Source organism: Canis lupus, chromosome 5, assembly GCF_003254725.2.
Source record: "Canis lupus dingo isolate Sandy chromosome 5, ASM325472v2, whole genome shotgun sequence".
Classification (NCBI taxonomy): domain Eukaryota; kingdom Metazoa; phylum Chordata; class Mammalia; order Carnivora; family Canidae; genus Canis; species Canis lupus.
Window position 1 is genome coordinate 48,403,431 of NC_064247.1, and position 20,290 is coordinate 48,423,720.

Consider the following 20,290-nt stretch of genomic DNA (forward strand, 5'->3'; position numbering starts at 1 on the left):
AAACTAGATTCATAATGAGAAAGCAAAATGATATGGTGATGGTAAGAATATATCTGAAGCCTGCCTTTATCCTTATATTTTCTTCTGTGTTCTCTTTAAGACAGAATTAATATATTTTGGAAAGATTTCTAACTTGTAGAAGGTTTTTAAAAGGTTAGGATGGAAGAGGAAACACTATTTTTTTTAGAACAGTTTATTCCATGATGATTTTGAATAATAAATCTATTTTATATATTGGCTTAATGAGTGACTTTTTGGCTTTGTGATGTGTGTCAGATGAGCTGTCACGTCATAACGTGAAAGTTAACGTTTTTGTCTTACAGCAGCACATAATAATATGTTGGCATGTATATTGTGAATTTATTTACTTGCACAGTAAAACCCTAGGTAATGAAGCTCTGTTAGTGGCTCTGGTTAGTGAATGTTAGTTTCCTGCCGAGAGCTGCCTCTCTGGCCCCTGCTACTCCAATCTATTCTTAGCTTCAGTCAGAGAGAACTTTTCCCTTGGTGGCTAAGATTCCATAAACTTGCAAGTGTAATTTTTAACATTCAACATTATGCTGCAGTGTAAAGGTTTTTGTTGTTATTGTTAATCATTAAACAGTTTACTGTATTATCACAACAACCTTTCTGTTTTCATTAGTTGTTCAAATACTTTGACTGTCGGCCCAAGATATAACTTTCTTGAGATTGTGAAGTCTGTCATTTGTCTGCCTTCCAGCTTCTGAGTTTTTGTTGCGATTGTCTTCTCTTTTATTCTCTTTATCCTCTTGGGTTTGTGGACTTTGAAAATTCCTTACCATCTTTTAGTAGGGTCTCAGAGTGAGAGGAGCTAAGTAGGCATGTCAAAGTCATGATCTTTAACTGAAAATCTTATCTCTTGTAAGCATTCAAATATTTTGATTGTATCTTACTTGCGTTTAAGCTGTCTTAACGTTAAGGATTTTGATATGTTTTATTAACTAATCTAATCTAACATGTAAAATTACAGTGTTTTTATATTTTAAAATATTAAATGTTTTAAAATTAAATTTTAATTTTTACTAAGAATTCAAGGTTAAAAAATTTTGGTATTTTTGATTAAAATGATTACTACCATTGTAGTACTACCCTTACTACAATGTTGTCTGGTATGAAAATAGTTACAGATGGAACTTAACATTATATTTTTCTTATAATCTTATTTAATCTTCATGGTTATGAAAAGCAGTGGTAGCTTGTTAAAGCACTTCCTTAAAATTGTTTATGATCGTTGGAATTTTATTAGAAAAGAATAAATAATATAAATCATACAATATGAAACTTGCTTTTTCTAAGTAATTTAATGCTAATGTGATATTTCATTATATATATATTTTATTTCAGGATTATATAAGGGAAATGTGTTGAGGGTGAGACTGAATAAAATTTGATAAGATCTAAAAATTCCTTTGCAAAAGTATTTAAAAATTATTTTTAATTTTAATTTTATTTTATTTTGAACTCATGATCCTGAGATCAAGACCTGAGCTGAAATCGGGAGTTGGGTGCTTAACCGACTGAGCCACTCAGGTGCCCCCAAAATTTTCTTTTCAAAAATTTCAAATTCCGGGACACCTGGATGGCTCAGCTGTTGAGCCTCTGCCTTTGTTCAGGGCGTGATCCCAGGGTCCCGACCTGCTTCTTCCTCTGCCTATGTATCTGCCTCTCTCTCTGTGTCTCTCATGAACAAATAAATAAAATCTTTTAAAAATATTTTTCAAATTCCTTTATAGCTTGTGACTGTAACTTTATTTTTTTTTTAAGATTTTATTTATTTATTCATGAGAATACACAGAGAGGATAGAGAGAGAGAGAGAGAGAGAGGCAGAGACAGGCAGAGGGAGAAGCAGGCTCCATGCAGGGAGCCTGACATGAGACTCGATCCCGGGTCTCCAGGATCACACCCTGGGCTATAGGTGGTGCTAAACCGCTGAGCCACCAGGGCTGCCCAACTGTAACTTTATATATAGCTTTATGTCTTTTAATTGATTCCTCAGTATACAAGTGCTATGTTAACTGGAAGCTTTCTTTTCCTTTTTTTTTTTTTTTTTTTTACAATGAAACCTTATTTTTCTAACAATATTCTCTATATTCTTAACTGTAACCTCTGTGGTTTATTTTATTTTTATTTTTTATTTTTTCATATTTTATTTTTATTTTTATTTATTTATTCACAGAAAGAGGGAGGCAGAGACATAGGCAGAAGGAGAAGCAGGCTCCATGCAGGAGCCGGATGTGGAACTCGATCCCAGGACTCTGGGATCACATCCTGAGCCAAAGGCAGATGCTCAACTGCTGGGGCCACTCAGGCATCCCTGTGTTTTGTTTTGTTTTTTTTTTTTAATGCAATAACTAGTGTATTTTGTTTTGCCCATCTGTAGCATTAAAAGATTATGAATTCTCAAAGATAATAGCTCTTTTGGAGCAGTTAACAGGAGAGATACTCTTTTCATAGTGGTATTTCTTTTAAAGTGTAAATACTTTATTATGAGAATAACAAGTGTTTTTAAGCCTAAATCTTAAAAATCTTTGGTTATATTATTCCTTTTTTTTTTTTTTTTTTTTGTTTGAAGTTACCAGTTTGGACTGGTATATAATATCCACAGATCGTGGGACAAATAAAGGGATTTATAGGTTAACTGTTCTAAGATTTGAAAACTCTCCTTTATAGTTCCAGACACAAAAAGAATAGTGATAGCTTATTACCAAATCATTATAGAACACCTGTGGTCTGGCAAATAGCAACTTCAATATGAAATAATCTGCATTCTCTACAACAGTTATGCAGACAGCAGTATTTGCAAGACTCAACCTGTAATAAAAGAAAATAACAGAATTTTAAAAAATACCTCAAATTAATCTCTGTTCTTTTAATTTTATACCCAAATAAATCCTTTGATTGAATTCATGTTTTTAAAATGTAAAGTTTAGGTTACTAAAGAATAAATAAAGAACCCTCAAAAACATGAGCTTTATTAATGTCACCTAGCTGCATCTTTTTGAAAGAATGTATCTATAATAGTAATGGTTCAGGATAAAAATGGATCCTTCTTGATTAGAAACACTTTTATTTGGCATTTTAAAACAGTTTTTAAAATCTAAAACTGATACTCCGTTTCACAATAAGAAGTTAGTAAATAGTGTCTGTACAAAGAGACACTTTTTAATTGGAAAGTTGAGGGGGAAGTCAATCTACTTTTGGTAGCTCACAAATAACATCACTTTTTAAAAAAACTGGTATTATGTTCCAAATAATGAAATCTATAACAAGTAATGGTTTGTATTGGTTTTAATAAGTGCTGTTTAGAATGTATGCTACTTTGTGTTCAAGTTGATCATTGTTCATTTGCAAATAAGATAATTTACTATTGATATAGTTTGCTACTTTAGTAGTCATATTGACTAGATATGGGAGTGACACAGCATTGACTTCCAGTTGCTTATAGAAGGGAAGAGGGAGGGATGCCTGGGTGGCTCAGCGGTTTAGCGCTTGCCTTGGCCCAGAGCATGGTCCTGGGTTCCTGGGATCGAGACCCGCGTCGGGCTCCCTGCATGGAACCTGCTTCTCCCTCTGCCTGTGTCTCTGCCTCTCTCTCTGTCTCTCTCTGTCTCTCATGAATAAATAAATAAAATCTTAAAAAAAAAAAAGGGGAAGACAGATCAATAAAAGTATGTAATGAGTTACCATGGGGTATGTGTGATGCTGAAAGTTAAGGGCAGGGCTGGGGAGCATCTAGGAATATTATTAAATTCATCTTGAGGACATTAGAGAAGACTCTTTAGAAGTTTTAAACAAACCTTAGGAGTTATCTTATTTTCATAAAATATTTTTATATTTAGGAAGCTAAAACAAGTTTAAGATAGCAGTATTAGCAACTTCCATTAATAAACTCATCCTTTGTGTTACATTTGCAGAAATAGACGGACCATAGTTAATATTACAGGTTCGGAGTGAAACAGGATGTAAATCACTGTAATGACTTTAAACTTTCAAAGTTTTTTTTTTTTATAATAGTCAACTTAGTCCCTTAATTTCTTAAGCAGCTTTAAATTGAGGTACAAATGACATACATTAAAATGCACATTTTTTTATTTTTAAAAGATTTTATTTATTTATTCATGAGAGACACACAAAGAGAGGCAGAGACATAGAGAAGTGGGCTCCTTGCAGGGGGCCCAATGTGTGACTCAATCAAGGACCCTGGGATCACGCCCTGAGCTGAAGACAGACCCTCAACAGCTGAGCCACCCAGGCATCCCTGTTACAGGTTTTTAATCAGCACCAAGAAGGCAATAAATAGGGAAGAAGTGATAAGGTAAGGGGCTTCGGGATAAGTGGTGTGCAGCTTTAGATAGGCAGGTTAGAGACTTCTCTGAAGTAGCCTAAGAAACGAGAAAATCTAGGAATAATGTTGGAAGGGGTCATGACAAGAACAAAGGCTCTGACATGGTTATGTTTTCTTAGTAGAGTAGCAATTAAAGACAAACTTTTTTTTGAAACATTCTTCTTCTTTTTTTGGAGGAGAGGGGCATTGGGGAAGGAGCAGAGGGAGAGAGAATCTTAATTGGGCTCAATCCCTAATGTGGAGCCAGATGTGGGGCTTGATCTCAGGATCCTGAGATGACCTGAGGTGAAATCAAGAGGCAGAGGCTTAAGCGACTGAGCCACCCAGGTCCCCAAAACCATTCTTAATCTTTTTTTTCTTTGAAGATTTTATTTATTTATTCATGAGAGATACACACAGAGAGAGGCAGAGACACAGGCAGAGAGAAAAGCAGACTCCATGCAGGGAGCCTGATGTGGGATTCGATCCTGGGTCTCCAGGATCACACCCTGGGCAGAAGGCAGGTGCCAAACTGCTGAATCACCCAGGCGTCCCAATATTAATCCTTTTTTTTTTTAAGATTTTATTTATTTATTCATGAGACACACACACAGGGGGAGAGACACAGGCAGAGGGAGAAGGGCTCCACACAGGGAGCCTGACGCGGGACTCAATCCCGGGTCTCCAGGATCACGCCCTGGGCTGAAGGCGGCGCCAAACCACTGAGCCACCTGGGCTGCCCCCAATATTAATCTTTATAAGAAAATTGAAAAAAGGGAGCTTCTGTATATTTCCAAATTTACACTAAAAAGCTATGTGAAGAGGGATATTTTTCAGAAATACAATGAGTGAATGGATAGAATATACCAAGTTGAGTGGATCAAGTTCCCAGAGCAACTATAATAAAATGTGGCTAATGAAAAAAATAATTAAAGGAATTGTTATATAGGATAATGGCTAGGGGTGCCTGGGTGACTCAGCCAGTTAAGTGGCTACTGGAGTCCCAGGAAGAGCCCCTAGTCGGGCTCCCTGCTGGCAGGGAGTCTGCTTCTCCCTCTGACCCTGCCTTCTCTTGTGCTCTCTCTCTCCCTTTCAAAAAAATAAAAAAAAATTTTTTTTTAAGATTTTATTTATTTATTCATGAGAGACAGAGAGAGAGGCAGAGACACAGGCAGAGGGAGAAGCAGGCTCCATGCAGGGAGCCCAACGTGGGATTCCATCCCAGGTCTCCAGGATCAGGCCCTGGGCTGAAGGTGGCGCTAAACCGCTGAGCCACCCAGGCTGCCCCAAAATAAACACTATCTTAAAAAAAAAAAAAAAAGGATAATGGCTAAATAGTTAGAGAACTTTAAGAAATAGAAGGGCTAAGACAATTTATTCATTTTACAAACATTGAGCATCTATCATGTGTTAGGTAATGTAGGTACTAAGGGCGCAGGAGTAAATAAAACAGGTAAAAGACCCTCCCCTAATGGGACTTCTGGGAGACAGATAGTGAATAAATATACAATATTAGTAACATAACAAGTGTTTTGAAGAAAACTGAATGCAGAATTTTATATAATTTCTCTATTTTAGTACTTTTAAAGTGATTTCTAACATGTGATATCTTAGTACTTACAACATTATTCTTCTCTGTGTCTAATACTTAAAAGGGAAAAAATAATCATCTAATGTACCTACATATTTCAGTCTTATTTGTGTGTTTCCAGATTATGTGCAGAAGGTGATCTCATCGACTCTTGTGATTTTAGCTGGCATCTATTTGTAGTTGATACTTAGAACTACCCTTTCACGAAGAGTCTTGTTTCCTACCATTTTTATATCTGGAATCCGATGTCTGGAAAGCAATTTAAGTTTAAATATAGAAGAGAGATTACTCATCCCACCCCCACCCCCAACCTGCCTCTTTATTCCATCATCATGGTTTTGTGTTACATCGTTGTGTATGTCCTAGTTTCTATGCTCTGTTATGATCTGTTTAAATACCTTAGTTCCAAGGTTGCGACTGAAGGCCGAGATGTATATACTGTATAGAATTGATGATTTTGACTATAGAGTTAATAAACCTGAGATGCTTAGGAAAAAAGCATAGGATAAATTTATTGAGTATAGGACAAAGATAATTGGGTTGCTAATAAAATTTTGCAATTTAACTGTAAGGTCAGTTTTATCCTGGTTATTTTTTCTGTGCCTTTGACAATTTTTATTTGTTCAAACTTTCTATTGTGGTATGTATTAAAATTTCAATCACATAATGTATTAAGTCTAAATAAATAAGGACTAAGATGTTCTGTAGCTCTATTGTACTGAGATTTAAAGATCTATTTCTTTAGGACTTTAAAGAAATTTTGTGAGGCTACACTGAGTTTTCATTTCAGTTCATTATATTTAAGTGAATTATATTTTTTTGTGACTTTTCTATATAGAGGGTCATTTAAACTTTTCTCATATTTTCAGGTAAAGATTTGAGTTTTTAAAATGTTAATTTTATATTCTTGATATAAAAGAGTTTGCAGTACAGTATACCTAATGGTTATTCGGAAATAGAAAAATTAATATTTGTAAGACTTTCCAAGTTTTAAGTGACTTTATCTTCTTTTCTAGGTTTGTTAAAGTTTTGCACTGTAGGTTTTTGTGGAATTGGGAGCTTAATTGATTTCATTCTTATTTCAATGCAGGTAAGTTTCAGTCTAAAAGATGAACTACTTTTACATTCAAACTTGAGTTCTGTGATCTTTTCCTGGTGTATTTTAAATATATTAGAAAGCCCACTTTATCTCTTAACTCAGGCAAAAAAGATCCTGCTGGCATAGGAAATGAAACTACCCCCTCAAGCAATAGAGACTGCTCTGGCCAGCAAGACCCCACGTGATTAACCCCAAAACAATGATCAACCTGACCTTTACTTGCCCCTGCTGCAATTACCCACCTACCTTTATCCCATATTTTCCTGATAAAAACCTAGAAGTATTTTCAGCACTTTGGAGACAGATGCTAGTCTGCTCTCTTCCCAGTGTTGACCTCATTGAGATAAATTCCTTTCTTGTTTAAAAAATAAATAAAAGTAAAAAAATAAAAATATTAGATTCAGTTTTTCAGAATATAAATCTAATTCAGTTTTCTGAATAGTAATATTCAGTTTTTCTTTACATGCTACATCTAAGGGATCATAGCCATGTTTCCAAGTAGCATTTCCCAACCTGTGTTTTAACCAGTTAGTAGTTCTAAAAGACTACTGTCTTTTCATAAAAAAAGGATTTTGTGCTCAAATATGATTTGTAAATGTGAATTCAACTGAGATTTCTTTACTGGATAACTTCTGGGAATCTTTGTAATTTGTATTATGAATTTCTGATAGGGATTAAGATTATTTCTCAAATTTATTACTTCTTTTCCTGATAGTCATAGCCACATTGTCAATTACAATAATAGGGTATTGATGGGGATCTGATATTTACACATGAACATATGGAGGCAGAAACTATATATATATTTTTTTTTTAATGGACAGGCACCCTATATTAGTATTCTCTTGGTTATAAATTATAGAAATTAAAATCCTGCTAGCTGAAGCCAGAAAGGAAGAAGGAATATCTGAGCATTCTGTAGAAAATCTAGGAGTGGGGCTGGCCTTGGGCAAGACCAGTCAATATAATCAAATGATGTGTTCAGGAACTCTCCTGATAACCCTCTCTACTTCTCTGTGTTAAACCTCATTTTTTCCTGCTGCAGTGGTGTGGAGGCAGGCATAGTTTGTGAAATGCTATCCTTTAGCATTTAAAAGTGCCACCAGATGTTTTATATTAAATTACACTGAACCGATTGTGGTTAACTCATGAGGATTCTTAAATTAGAGGAGGAGATGAATTTATCACAACGAATGTCACAAAACAGCAATTCAGTAAGCATTTATGGAGCACCTAAAGTCTTCAGCAAGAGTGTCAGTATATATGTAGATCATCATCAGTTTTGGTCTTCTTTCTCATACAATATTTCCACTCCTCAATTCTGTCTGCTTGATGTTAATCCTTATGTTTCAAAAGAAAGTCAAAATCCAGGAGATTTTGGTAGCATACTGTGAGGAGGGTACCATACTGTGAGGAGGAGGCAGCATATGGACCAATAAGATACCAGAATTAAACAAGGAAAATATTTGGTTTTAAAGTTGGAATTTTCCTGTCTTTATTCATAAACATATGCCTAACCAAATATCCTGCCGCCTTTGACTGTGGGACAGGCAAGCAGGCATGAAGAGGCTAAGGTATTTGTGCACATATGCTTGGAAATGGATTTCTGACTTTAAAATGAGGATACAAAGAATTTAATGTATTATTGGGATTCTTTAAGACATCCAGAATTCAGTGCCTTCAAAACCCATTTAGTTAATATTTTCACACTAGGTCCTTTTTTTGGTGATGTCATTGCTTTATAGCTTTATTTATATCAAATTATAGAGCTTATTTGATTCAACAACTGCTTTCTGGTACATGAATGCCTGAACTTTTGAGAACAAATGGTTCTTTTCATAAAGATTTTGAACTGAACCTATTGCATTAATAAATATTGAGGCAGAGTTAATGTGTTTGAATTTTTGCAGTAAATTTCCCTAAGTAAGACATTTTAACAGATATGGTCACTTGGCTTTAGGCTGCTTTCAGATTGGGGGAAAAAACGTTTTCAAATATAGCCAAATAAGAGGTGTAGCCTTAGTCTGCATGTGATGTTGACTATATTTTAGTTTTTAAGAATTATTTTTTCAGCAAATAAAATGTTTTTAATATAAATATCATAAACTATGTTAATGTTTTTATCCCAAATACATTTTTTCCAGTTTCTCATAGACCTTTTACATTTGTCCATCATCTTTTTGTTTATTCTTCTTTCTCATTCTCTCCATCCTGTTTTTTTTTTCTTTTTGCCATTAAATATTGTTCCCCACTGAATAGCAATGTTTTTCTATTGGGCTATGATCCCAGAAACATATTGTGCATGAACTCAAGACCTATAAAAACATACTTTGTTATAGTGTTTATAACAAAAATCTAAGAAAATCCTCTTTAAAAAAAATAGGTCTAGTTATTTCATCTTTGAATCAAAATGATATAAAGTATAATGCACATATTGCTAAAGTAACTTTTACATGTCACAATATTTACTGAAAATAATGAGTATTTGTTAATAAACTTTTGAAGTTTCTCCTTTATTTTTGTTCTTAAAAAGTATGGAAATGGCAGTGTGAATTAATAGTAAAAAATAATACATAGAATTAATATAAATATAAATTAATGATATGTGTGTCTTTCAATTATAGGTAACTGTAGTATATAATTACTATATGTATAGTTATTTATAAGGCAGTTCTGAGTTCTTTTAAAAGAGCACTCATTCTTTGTGCTTATATATTTATATATATATGTTATGATGGATTGATTAAATATTTAATTTATTTATCAGAAAAAAATCTGAGTATTTTGATTTCATTTAAACTTCCTTTCTCACTCACACAATCTGGACATTTTTAACTATACCAAAACCACTTATCTGCCAAACAAAAGTTTCCTCTGTTGAGTGGAGACTAGATAGCCACAAATCAGAAAGATGAAAACGGGTAGAGAGAAAATGGAAATATGAGTTGGAATGTAGAAAGTTGTTGGAAGGAAGTATGTCAGAGTACTTTGTGACAATTTTTAAAAATTCTACGCATCACAGAAGAAATTGCTTTCATTTTTATTCCTAATAACATATCAGAGTAGATCTCCTTAAGGGACTAGAAGAAATACGAACAGTAGAAATTCACAAAAGCAGAATAATTTCAAGACATTAACAAATTTATAAAATATCTCATTAGTTTGGTATTTAATATAGATAATTCATTTTAGCCCAGGATTATACAGTAGCTTTGTGGGTTTTTTTTTTTTTTTAACTTTTGGACACCAGGTTTGACTTTGTACACGTAAATTTGTTTAGAAAAAAATGTTTTTTTTACTGTAGCACTAGTAGTATGCTAAACATAGTATACGCCATCAAAAATTTTGGCTGATTTGAACTGAACGCAATATACCTTGTGAAAAGTATGTCTTTGTACCAATTACAGGGAAGATGAGTAGCTAAATAAAGGTAGTTTTTAAAGTGCTTGCTTTCCTTTAGGACCTTGAAGTTCTAAATTTCCTAGAGTCACTAAGAGGTAATGAAGAAAATAAAAGTTGATGATAAACTATAAATAGTAAGTTTTATGCCATGGTGAAAATGGGTTTAGTGAGTACCAATCAGGTATAATAAATTGAGGTCCTGCCTTCTGCCGTAGAGGACAGGACTTCACATCCCAACTCATCCCAAAAATGTTCTGATAAGATTCCATTTATTATCAGAAGTAAAATGTTTCCTTGGGAACTATAGGCTTAAAATGAAAGTGAGTTATCTTGATTTTTATCTTGTTTAAATTCTTTGAATTTTACTAAAAATTTTAAAAGCCTAGGGTTTTTATTATTTTATTTTATTTTATTTTATTTTATTTTATTTTATTTTATTAAGATTTTATTTATTTATTCATGAGAGACACAGAGAGAGAGAAACAGAGACACAGGCAGAGGGAGAAGCAGGCTCCATGCAGGGAGCCCGAGGCAGGACTCAATCCTGGGACTCCAGAATCACACGGGGGGCCAAAGGCAGGCACTAAGCCGCCACGCCACCCAGGGATCCCCAAGCCTAGGCTTTTTAGACTAGAGCATAAGCAAGCCTCAAGTTGTAAGTTCACTTCTGTGTAAGCCAGTTTTGTCCAACACCTAGCCTATTCCCTTGCCATGTGACATGCATATACTATTGCTCAAAAGAAGGACTAAACCTGTAATCACCCTAAATCTGTTACCAGTACTAGAAAAGTTGATCGAAGTCCTTGATAGTTCACTAGATGTAGGACAGCAATATATAAAAAACAGACATTTTATAGATATCAAGTCTTTCAAATAGCCCTCTGTATTATTTATTTAACCCTGGTGCAATTTGTTGGGGAAATAAACTGGAAAACTGAGGAGACTGATATTGTGTAGCCTCTGCTCTGTCATGTGACCTTAACTAGATAGATTTCACTTTGTTCACTTAACCTGTGGGCAGATTTTTATTTAATTTAGTAAATTAAAGGAATGTTCAAAAAACAATATTTTTAAAAAGATTTATCTATTATGTTTTTGGTTTTTAAAAAAGATTTTATTTATTTATTTGAGAGAGAGCGAGAAAAAGCATGAGCGGGGTGGAGGGGTACAGGGAGAGGGAGAAGCAGGCTTCTTGCTGAGCAGAGTCCAACTCAGGGCTTGATCTCAGGACCCTGGGATCATGACCTGAGCTAAAGGCAGGTGCTTATCTGACTGAGCCACCCAGACACCCCACAAAGAGTATCTTAAACTAGTTTTGAGACTAATCCCAAAACTGTTTTCTTCAGGAGATAAAACGTATGAATCTTATTCATTTCTTGAGGAATGATGTTTATATTGGTTATTTATTTTTAAGATTTTATTTATTCATGAGAGACGCAGAGACATAGGCAGAGGGAGAAGCAGGCTCCATGCAGGAAGCCCAATGTGGGACTCGATCCCTGGACTCTGGGATCATGTCCCGAGCCAAAAGCAGACGTTCAACCACTGAACCACCCAGGCGTCCCTATATTGATTATTTAGGATTAATACTAACCAGTGTTTAAATCAAATGAAGTTAGGGGGTCTGAATGCATGACTTTGGCACTATGTAGGAATTTTGGTGTTTAATTTAAATGTGACTAATTAGATAGTTTTAACGGCCTTGTATTAAAATTAACCACACGCAGAAGTCAGCTGTGAACACAAAACTATAATTTCGGTTTTAAAAGAATATACATTTATTTTGGGGGGGAGAACTAGGATGGACACATGTTGTATCATTGTCCTCTAATTGCAGACAGTTGAGTCATTTTATTTATTTCACCTGGTTAATAGGTCTTTAGGAGAGGATTTAATCTTGCCAGTGTTAGTATTTGCATTCCTCGTATGGAGAAACTTCTAAGTGGATTAGATAGAAAAAGGGTGCATTGATAGAGTTGTATAAAGTGTTCTTAGTTGTCCTTTCCCTCAATTCATTCATAACATTTTAAATTTGTAAGATAATTTGAAATACTTAAGCCAGTATGACTTCAATGACAAAGACATTAATAAGGGAGCATAGTTAGAAAGCTATTGCTAAAGTACTTACTAGTAACCACATTTTTTAACTTAATTTATTAGGATGTTACCTAAGTATATTCAAACAAAAATACATTTCCTACTAACAATCAAAAGTTTTTAAATTGCAACAAAACTACAATATTAAAGTTCACATAAAGTAAGCACTTTTCTGGCATGGTAAAAAAAATATATATGATATAAAATTACTATTTTAACTTTTTTTAAAGATACAGTTCAGTAGCATTAACGACATTCAGAGTGTTGTACAACTGTTACCACTATTTCCAAAACCTTTTCATTGCCCCAAACAGAAACTCTGTGCCCATTTAGCAATAACTCCCCTTTTCCCACACCTCCCTATCTCTGGTAACCTTCAGTCTACTTTCTGTCTGTGAATTTGTCTTTTCTAGATATTTCATGTAAGTGGAGTCATATATTTGTTCTTTTATGTCTGGCTTATTTCATTTTAAATAATGTGTTCAAGGTTCATTGATATTGTGGCATGTATTAAAACTTCATTCCCTTTTATGGCTGAAGAATATTCTATTGTATGTATCTACCACATTTTGTTTATCTGTTCATGTGTTGATGGACACTTGGGTGGTTTCCCACGTTTGGACTGTTGTGACTCATTCTGCTATGAATATTTGTGTACAATGATCTATTTAAGGCCCTATTCAGTTCTTTTGGGTATAAACTTTTATATAAAGCTAACTGAAGAAAATATCTTCATGACCTTAGATTGGTTAAGTCTTTTCAAACAAGATCCCCAAAATGTAAATCATAAAGAAAAAAAGAGTGAACTGTTTACCTTAAAATTAAGAAATTGTTTTTAAAAAGATGCCATAGGCATAGACAGGCTTAACACTTAATAGACTGAATAAAAGGTAGTAAAAGGAATTGATATGTGGAATATACAAATAATTTCTGCAAATCAACAAGAAAAGATAAATCCTAATAGTTAAATGAGTACAGTAAACTAATAGGTGATTCACAGAATCACCTGAATAACTAATATATAAATAAATACTTGGCATTTACTCTAAAAAATTTGTATTGCTGTCCACAGGGGTTATGTGTGAAGATTTTGTCTGTTGTAGCCTGTTTGTGATAGCAGGAAGCTGGAATCAAACTAGATGTGTATACTAATAGGAGAATGGATACATCCTTTAATGCTAGGCCACAGTTACAAGCACTTACCCAGATGTACCTTTGTTCATGGAAATATCGTAAAATTATAATACACAGAGAGAGAGAAGCAGAGACATAGGCAGAGGGAGAAGTGGGCTCCATGCAGGGAGTCTGATGCGGGACTCGATCCTGGATCCCTGGATCACACCCTGTGCCAAAGGCAGATGGTCAGCCTCTGAGCCACCCAGGTGTCCCTCCTTCCCCCCTTCCTATTTCTCTTTTTTCCCTTCCTTCTTTCTCTCTGCCATCTTCAGGTCCTTTGGTTAGCATCACTTCAAGACATAGTGACTTTCAGAGACAGAAAAAAAAATCCATTTCCTCTCACACATATCTTCTTTTCTTTTTTTAAAAAGATTTTATTTATTCATGAGAGACACACACAGAGAGAGAAGGCAGAGACACAGGCAGCGGGAGAAGCAGGCTCCATGCCGGGAGCCTGATGTGGGACTTGATCCCGGGTCTCCAGGATTACGCCCTGGGCTAAAGGCAGTGCTAAACTACTGCGCCACCCAGGCTGCCCATCACACGTATCTTCTTAAAGACAGATGTACCATTCGTGAACTTGCACCACAGGTGGTCGGCCAGAATGAGATTTTGTGCCCAGGCTGAACCAGTCTCTGGAAGGAGGATTGGAACTACCATGACAGAACTAGTTATTGAGGAGCCACAATTACATAGTTCAAGTGGAGAGGAATGGTAATCAAATGGCTAAATTAGATACAGAGTTGGATCAGGTATTACCAAGTAATAAAATTCTGTCCTTTGGGGCTATCCTCTCTACAGAACAGAGGAAAGAATGAAACAAACCAAAACAACACCTTATCATTTTTCTACATATTAACTACTAACTTTACAAGATTGTAAAACATCTAGATCCTAATTGAGTTTTAGTCAGTTTTTCATTTCCCAAGAGAGGCAAGTGAGCCTCAGGTAGGCTTATTAGAAATGCATGATTATTAAAAGCTCACCAAATCAGACATTCCTTATTTCCAACCGTGAATACCTCTTTTCAACAGGAATAAGTATAGTTGTTAGGGGAGATAGCAAAGGAAGAAAAAGAGAATGGGACAAAAGGCCTGGTTCCAATCCGTGCATATATTCCTAATTAGAAGGGTTTTTTGCCATATGATTTGATTTTCTATAGGCTAGTCTTTACTTTTTTTTTTGTTCTGCTCATATAGTCTCAAAACATGTTGTGACTCCTAGTTACCCGTTCTTTTCCTGGCTTAGCGCTCATAGTAGTTTCCTCTGGGACCTTGACCATTAAAAAGGTTTTATTCTTTTTTTAATTAAAAAAGATTTATTTATATAGGTATTTGAGAGAGAGAGCAGGGGGAGGGGCAGAGGAAGAGGGAGGGACAGAATTTTAAGCAGACTCCTATGGGGTACAGAGCCTGATGCAGGGATCAGCCTCTGGACCCCGAGATCAGGACCAGAGCCGAAATCAACAGTCAGCCACTTAACTGACTGAACCACCTAGGCGCCCCAAGGTTTTATTAAATTCTTAAATAACAGTCATAAATGTCAAGCCAAATTAATTTAATCTTTGGAAAATAAGTCAAAGTGCATAACAGCATACAACATAGTATTTAGCACAAAAGTGCTTTGTGTTATTTGAATATTAATATTCATAATCTATAGCTCACTAGTATAAGCTCTTTGTGGGCAGAGATTGTATCTAACTCATTGCTGTGTGTATAATGCCTAGCACAGTGCCTGTAGTGTTGTAGGAATTCAGTATTTGTCAAATAGTTTAAAAACTAAACTTTTTTTAAAACGAAGCATGTGCAACAGCAGTGTTCTTAAAACTAGTTGTATAACTCCTGAAAGAATTTTTAAAAAAATCCCTACCCTCCTCATGTTTTTAAGTTGACATTTAAATTTTTCATCATAAGTTTAAATAGTTGCAAAGGATATAATTTCTGTTTTGCAAATATTGACATATTTAAATAAAACTGTAATATCAAATTTTAAAATGTATCCAACAGAATATAAATACCATAGAATTTTAAATATCATTCATTTAAAAAGACAAGAATGAACCCTTCACTAACCATTGTGATTTTTACATAGTTTCTTTTTCTCCTTGAATTTGTATTTCTAGTTCCATTCTCCCACAGAATTTTATCCTAATGTAATATATTTTTATGATTGAAAAGTCTGCAGGTCATTTTTTCTTAAACTGGAAAGATTTTAAAATTTTCTGAAATTACTGGATTGTTGTCATTATAATTATTGATACACAATTGATCAAAACAGCATGAACACATTACATATTATAGAAATAATTCGGCAAATTATCTTTAAGCAAAAAAAGTAAAATGTTACTGGGAATGTGTCTTTTGAACAAGACCAGGCAGAGCGAGCAATTTTTGGACTCTTAATTAAAGGAGATTTCCTGAAGTCCGGTATTTTGAATTATCTCTTTGTTTGGCACATCAGAGGCAATGTACCGTCTTAAGACCCAGGTGTGCTTTGATGGCAGGTGTGGTTTACTGTCATCAAGTGGGAGAAAGGACCATAAGGAGGGGGAAGTAGGAAGGAGATCTAGCATGATGCTTCCGCTATAGCTTGGTATCAGGTGGATCACTTTTACAAATAGTATTTATGGGAATTAAGAATCTCAAAATTCATTGAAACCATCTGGGTTCACATACACCTTGGTAAATCTTTGTGTGCTCCTAAGGCTACAGTTTGAAGATTACTACCTTAAAGAATAACTTGTAGAGATCATGTTAACTGGATTGTTAGAAATATGATTAAGTGGACAAGATGACTGCAATGAGCATGTGTTGTTTTTTTCTATCTCTTCCATTCCATGTGGTTCTGGAAGGATTGTCAGTCACACTACCTCACTTCCTACGAGGACTGGCTTAGCCAATCCTATTAATCCTCTTCCCTTGGCTATAGTAATTTGTCCAGCAGTAGGCATAAAACCCATACAGATGACTCAGTCCCTCAGTGGAATTGGTATACAAACACTGAGGAAGAAAATTTCTTTCTTTCTGTGGGGAGCTGCTGAGCTTTGAAGATAAAAATCTGGAGCTGTTGGCTACCAAGTGGGAGTGCCTCCCTGCAGAATGAAGGCAATAAGAGCTGAAAGGCCCAGAGGCCAGACCAAGGTCCTAAGAGGGCATGGAATTTCAGTTCTTAAAGCCTTGGTTCCTGTAGCTCTTGATCCTGTAGTCTTCCCCAGTACCCTTTTTTCAGCTATAGGAGCCACTAAGTTACTTTTTTTTTTTTTTTTTTGCTTGAGTTAGTTTAAGTTGTATTTTGGTGCTACTGAAATAATTTAGCAACAACTAAGCAGAGTGAACACAAAGTATAGTGAAAATGTCTTTGTAAAATGATAAGTTTGAAAATTTTCTTTTTTAGATTGTTGGACCTTCAGATGGAAGTAGTTACATTATAGATTATTATGGAACCAGACTCACAAGACTGAGTATTACTAATGAGACGTTCAGAAAAACACAGCTATATCCATAAATATTTTTAAGAAGAAACAGTAAGTGATATATGCCTGTATAATCTTTATTATAGTATATTATCTGTACAAAATTATGGAAATTTGAGAGCCATAGGAAATTTCAGGAGATCTTCTAATGTTCTAAACCTCATTTTGCCTGTCTAGGAACACAAGTCTCCATTTGCCTGAAACGTCTCTAGTCTTTTTTTATTTTTATTTTTATTTTAAGATTTTATTTATTTATTCATGAGAGACACAGAGAGAGAGAGGCAGAGACACAGGCAGAGGGAGAAGCAGGCTCCATGCAGGTATCCCAACGCAGGACTCGATCCCGGGTCTCCAGGATCACACCCTGGGCTGAAGGCAAGCGCTAAACCACTGAGCCACCCAGGGATCCCAATCTCTAGACTTTGGAAAGCATTTTTATGTACCCTCATTGCTCCTGCAGTTCCTGATTCCGTCTCTCTCTCTCTGTCTCTCTTTTTTTTTTTTCTTTTTTTAAAAAGATTTTATTTATTTATGAGAGACTCAAAGAGAGGCAGAGACAGGAGAAGCAGGCTCCATGCAAGGAGCCCGATATGCGACTCGATCCTAGAACTCTGGGATCACACCCTGAGCCAAAGGCAGACGTTCAACCCTCTGAGCATCTCTGATTCAGTCTCTGCAGAGATTATGGTTGGAAGAGAGAGCTCACCACAAAAAGATAATACCAAAGCAAAAAGATAGTTCATAGTATCATAGGATGGTAATGAGGAAACTGAGTTGTAGATAGTTTCATACAGCATGTCTTTCCTTCTCTAATGCTTTCTTGGGGGTCAGTATGATCCTTAAAGCTCTTCTCTTCTCTTCTTCCTTAAACCTGAAGGGTGATTGAATCTTAACCCTGAATGACTATAAAATACTTACTCTAACCTAAAGTTTGGCCCCACCTATAAGAATTGTTAATTGGCCGAATCTTTAAACAAGTGGTCCACCTGGATAAGTCAGGTGATCCAACTCTTCTTGTCCAACTCTCTGGTTCTCTAAGACCCTGCTACTACAAGGCTTTTATTTCCAGGGCCATACATTAGTCTATCCTAATAAATAATCTTCCAAAAATGCTAGATTTTTCTTAGGGTTTTGATAGATTATCAGGAAAATGATTCCCTGGTACAATCTCCTCTGCAATGGAGAAGTCCTATATAACATGTAGGGTGCAATTTTCAGAGAGAGAAGGCAGAGAGAAAGACAGGCTAGACTTTTTTTTTTTTTTTTTTTAATTTATTTTAGAGAGAGGAGCACCTGTGTGAGCCCCAGGGCAGAGGAGGGGCAAAGGGACAGACTCCTCAAGCAGACTCCCAGCCATGGAGCCCATCATGGTTCTCAGTCCCACAACCCATGAGATCATGATCTGAGCTGAAATCAAGAGCTGGACACCCAACTGACTGAGCCATCCAGGTGCCCCAGTACAGGCTAGACATTTTGGCCAGAGTCATGGTCCTAAGGTTTTCAGTTGATTCTGTCTCAGAGAGTACTTTAGAGGCCAGGAAAGGAACAGACGTTTATTTTTCTTTATTGTGAATGTATAAATAGGAGATGAGGATGAACTTTGCCAGTAAGGTAGATTTTTCTTTTCTCACAGTAGAAATTATGGGATATATTTTATAGTTATTGTCATGAGAGTTGAACAGTGACAGACCCTGTTGGGATCTGAGGAATTTATTCAACTAATTGTCCAAGAAGTTTTTCAGATCTTTTCTTACTATAAGAGTCTTTGGGTTTAAAACTGAAATGAAGGTTAGAGATCCACCTGCCTCTTCTTACCAGGGGATAAATTGAGACCTCAGTAAGTTGAGACTAAGATACAACTAATCAGTACAACACTGTTTGTTGAATGCGGGTCTTCTGTACATTCCACTGGTGGCTCTGCTCCGCCCACTCCACCCCGTCCACCATCAACTCTGTCATTTTGCAGTAAGCATCTTCATTTTGGAAGTTGTTAGTCCTACTTTATAAGAAAGGTTGTATAGTTTCACATAGCCCTGTTTTCATACTGTAAATTGTTGTGTCTCTTTCAAAAGTGTACAGATTTTTTTTTGTACAGATTGTTTTTAAGCCATAATGTTGGGAAAATTAAGCAAATGCAATTTAGAAAAAAATTTCATTCTCTGTAGTCTATTATATAAACTTTTAATTGGGATTCCAGACTCAGATTTGATATTTAAAACTTGAAGAGCTCATTGAGAAGGTAGATCTCTGCACTGTCATTCATGTTATCTCCTACAGCAAATATGGAAGTGCTTTAAGAGAAAAAAAAATGTCCTGAATAAATTGAAGCATTAAAATGTGCATCTACAGTAACCTCATTTGACTCCTAAAATACTGTGTTTTAACGTATTTCTTTTTTCTGTTTTAGGATTTGGGCTCCCTTGATTTCAATCAGTGTGTGGATTTCCAGATTTTCCTTTTTCTTCTTCACATACCACTTTATGGATTCTATATCACTTTTTGTTGTTCTTGATATTTTTTTGTTTTGTTGCTTTACTTGAAAGCATGTAATTCTGAGATTTATTTAATTGGACTTTCTTTGAGAGCTGTGTGCTAATAGAGTCATGCGTGGGCTACTGTCTCTATGAGATAGCTTATTACCCCGATATTCTTTAATGTCCTTTCCAAAGGCAAGTTGCCACTTGCCATTTTCGCTTCTGAAAAATAAAAGTATGACTTATTCACATTTTTTAGTGCTTTATTGTCAAGAAAACCTTAAATATTGAATGCTGCTGTCTTCTGCATTTTGATCCTTCAAAACAGTTAATCCACAATGTGAACATAAACCATTACTCTATTGCCTGGGGCCACAGTTGTGTATGAGAACCCACCTGTTTTTCTGCAGCTTGCAGATCTGTCTCTGCCTTGGTATCCAGGGAGCACAAGATCACTGGGGAGTCTGAGACCTTGAGGCTACATGGATACTTCTGGCGCTGATTCAGGCCTCTGAAACGTGAACTTTTTCCTTTTTGCTTTGGGAGTGATGCACTAGCTTTTGGAAGACCAGCTGCTGACTCATCTAGCTCAGTGCAGTTATTTTTGAAGCTGGATGGACAAGGTGGGAACAC

At 35.5% G+C, this 20,290-nt stretch overlaps 1 protein-coding gene across 1 annotated transcript in view; it reads left to right on the forward strand.

Moving 5' to 3' along the window:
• TM2D1 (TM2 domain containing 1) overlaps positions 1 to 19,673 on the forward strand; it is a 38,526-nt gene extending 18,853 nt beyond the window's left edge. Inside the window, exons 5-7 of the mRNA XM_025427868.3 lie at positions 6,954 to 7,027; positions 17,105 to 17,234; positions 19,591 to 19,673. Of these exons, the coding sequence (XP_025283653.1) occupies positions 6,954 to 7,027; positions 17,105 to 17,215 (185 nt within the window). The 3' untranslated portion in view covers positions 17,216 to 17,234; positions 19,591 to 19,673. The remainder of the gene's footprint in view (positions 1 to 6,953; positions 7,028 to 17,104; positions 17,235 to 19,590) is intronic.
• The last annotated feature ends 617 nt before the right edge of the window (positions 19,674 to 20,290 follow it).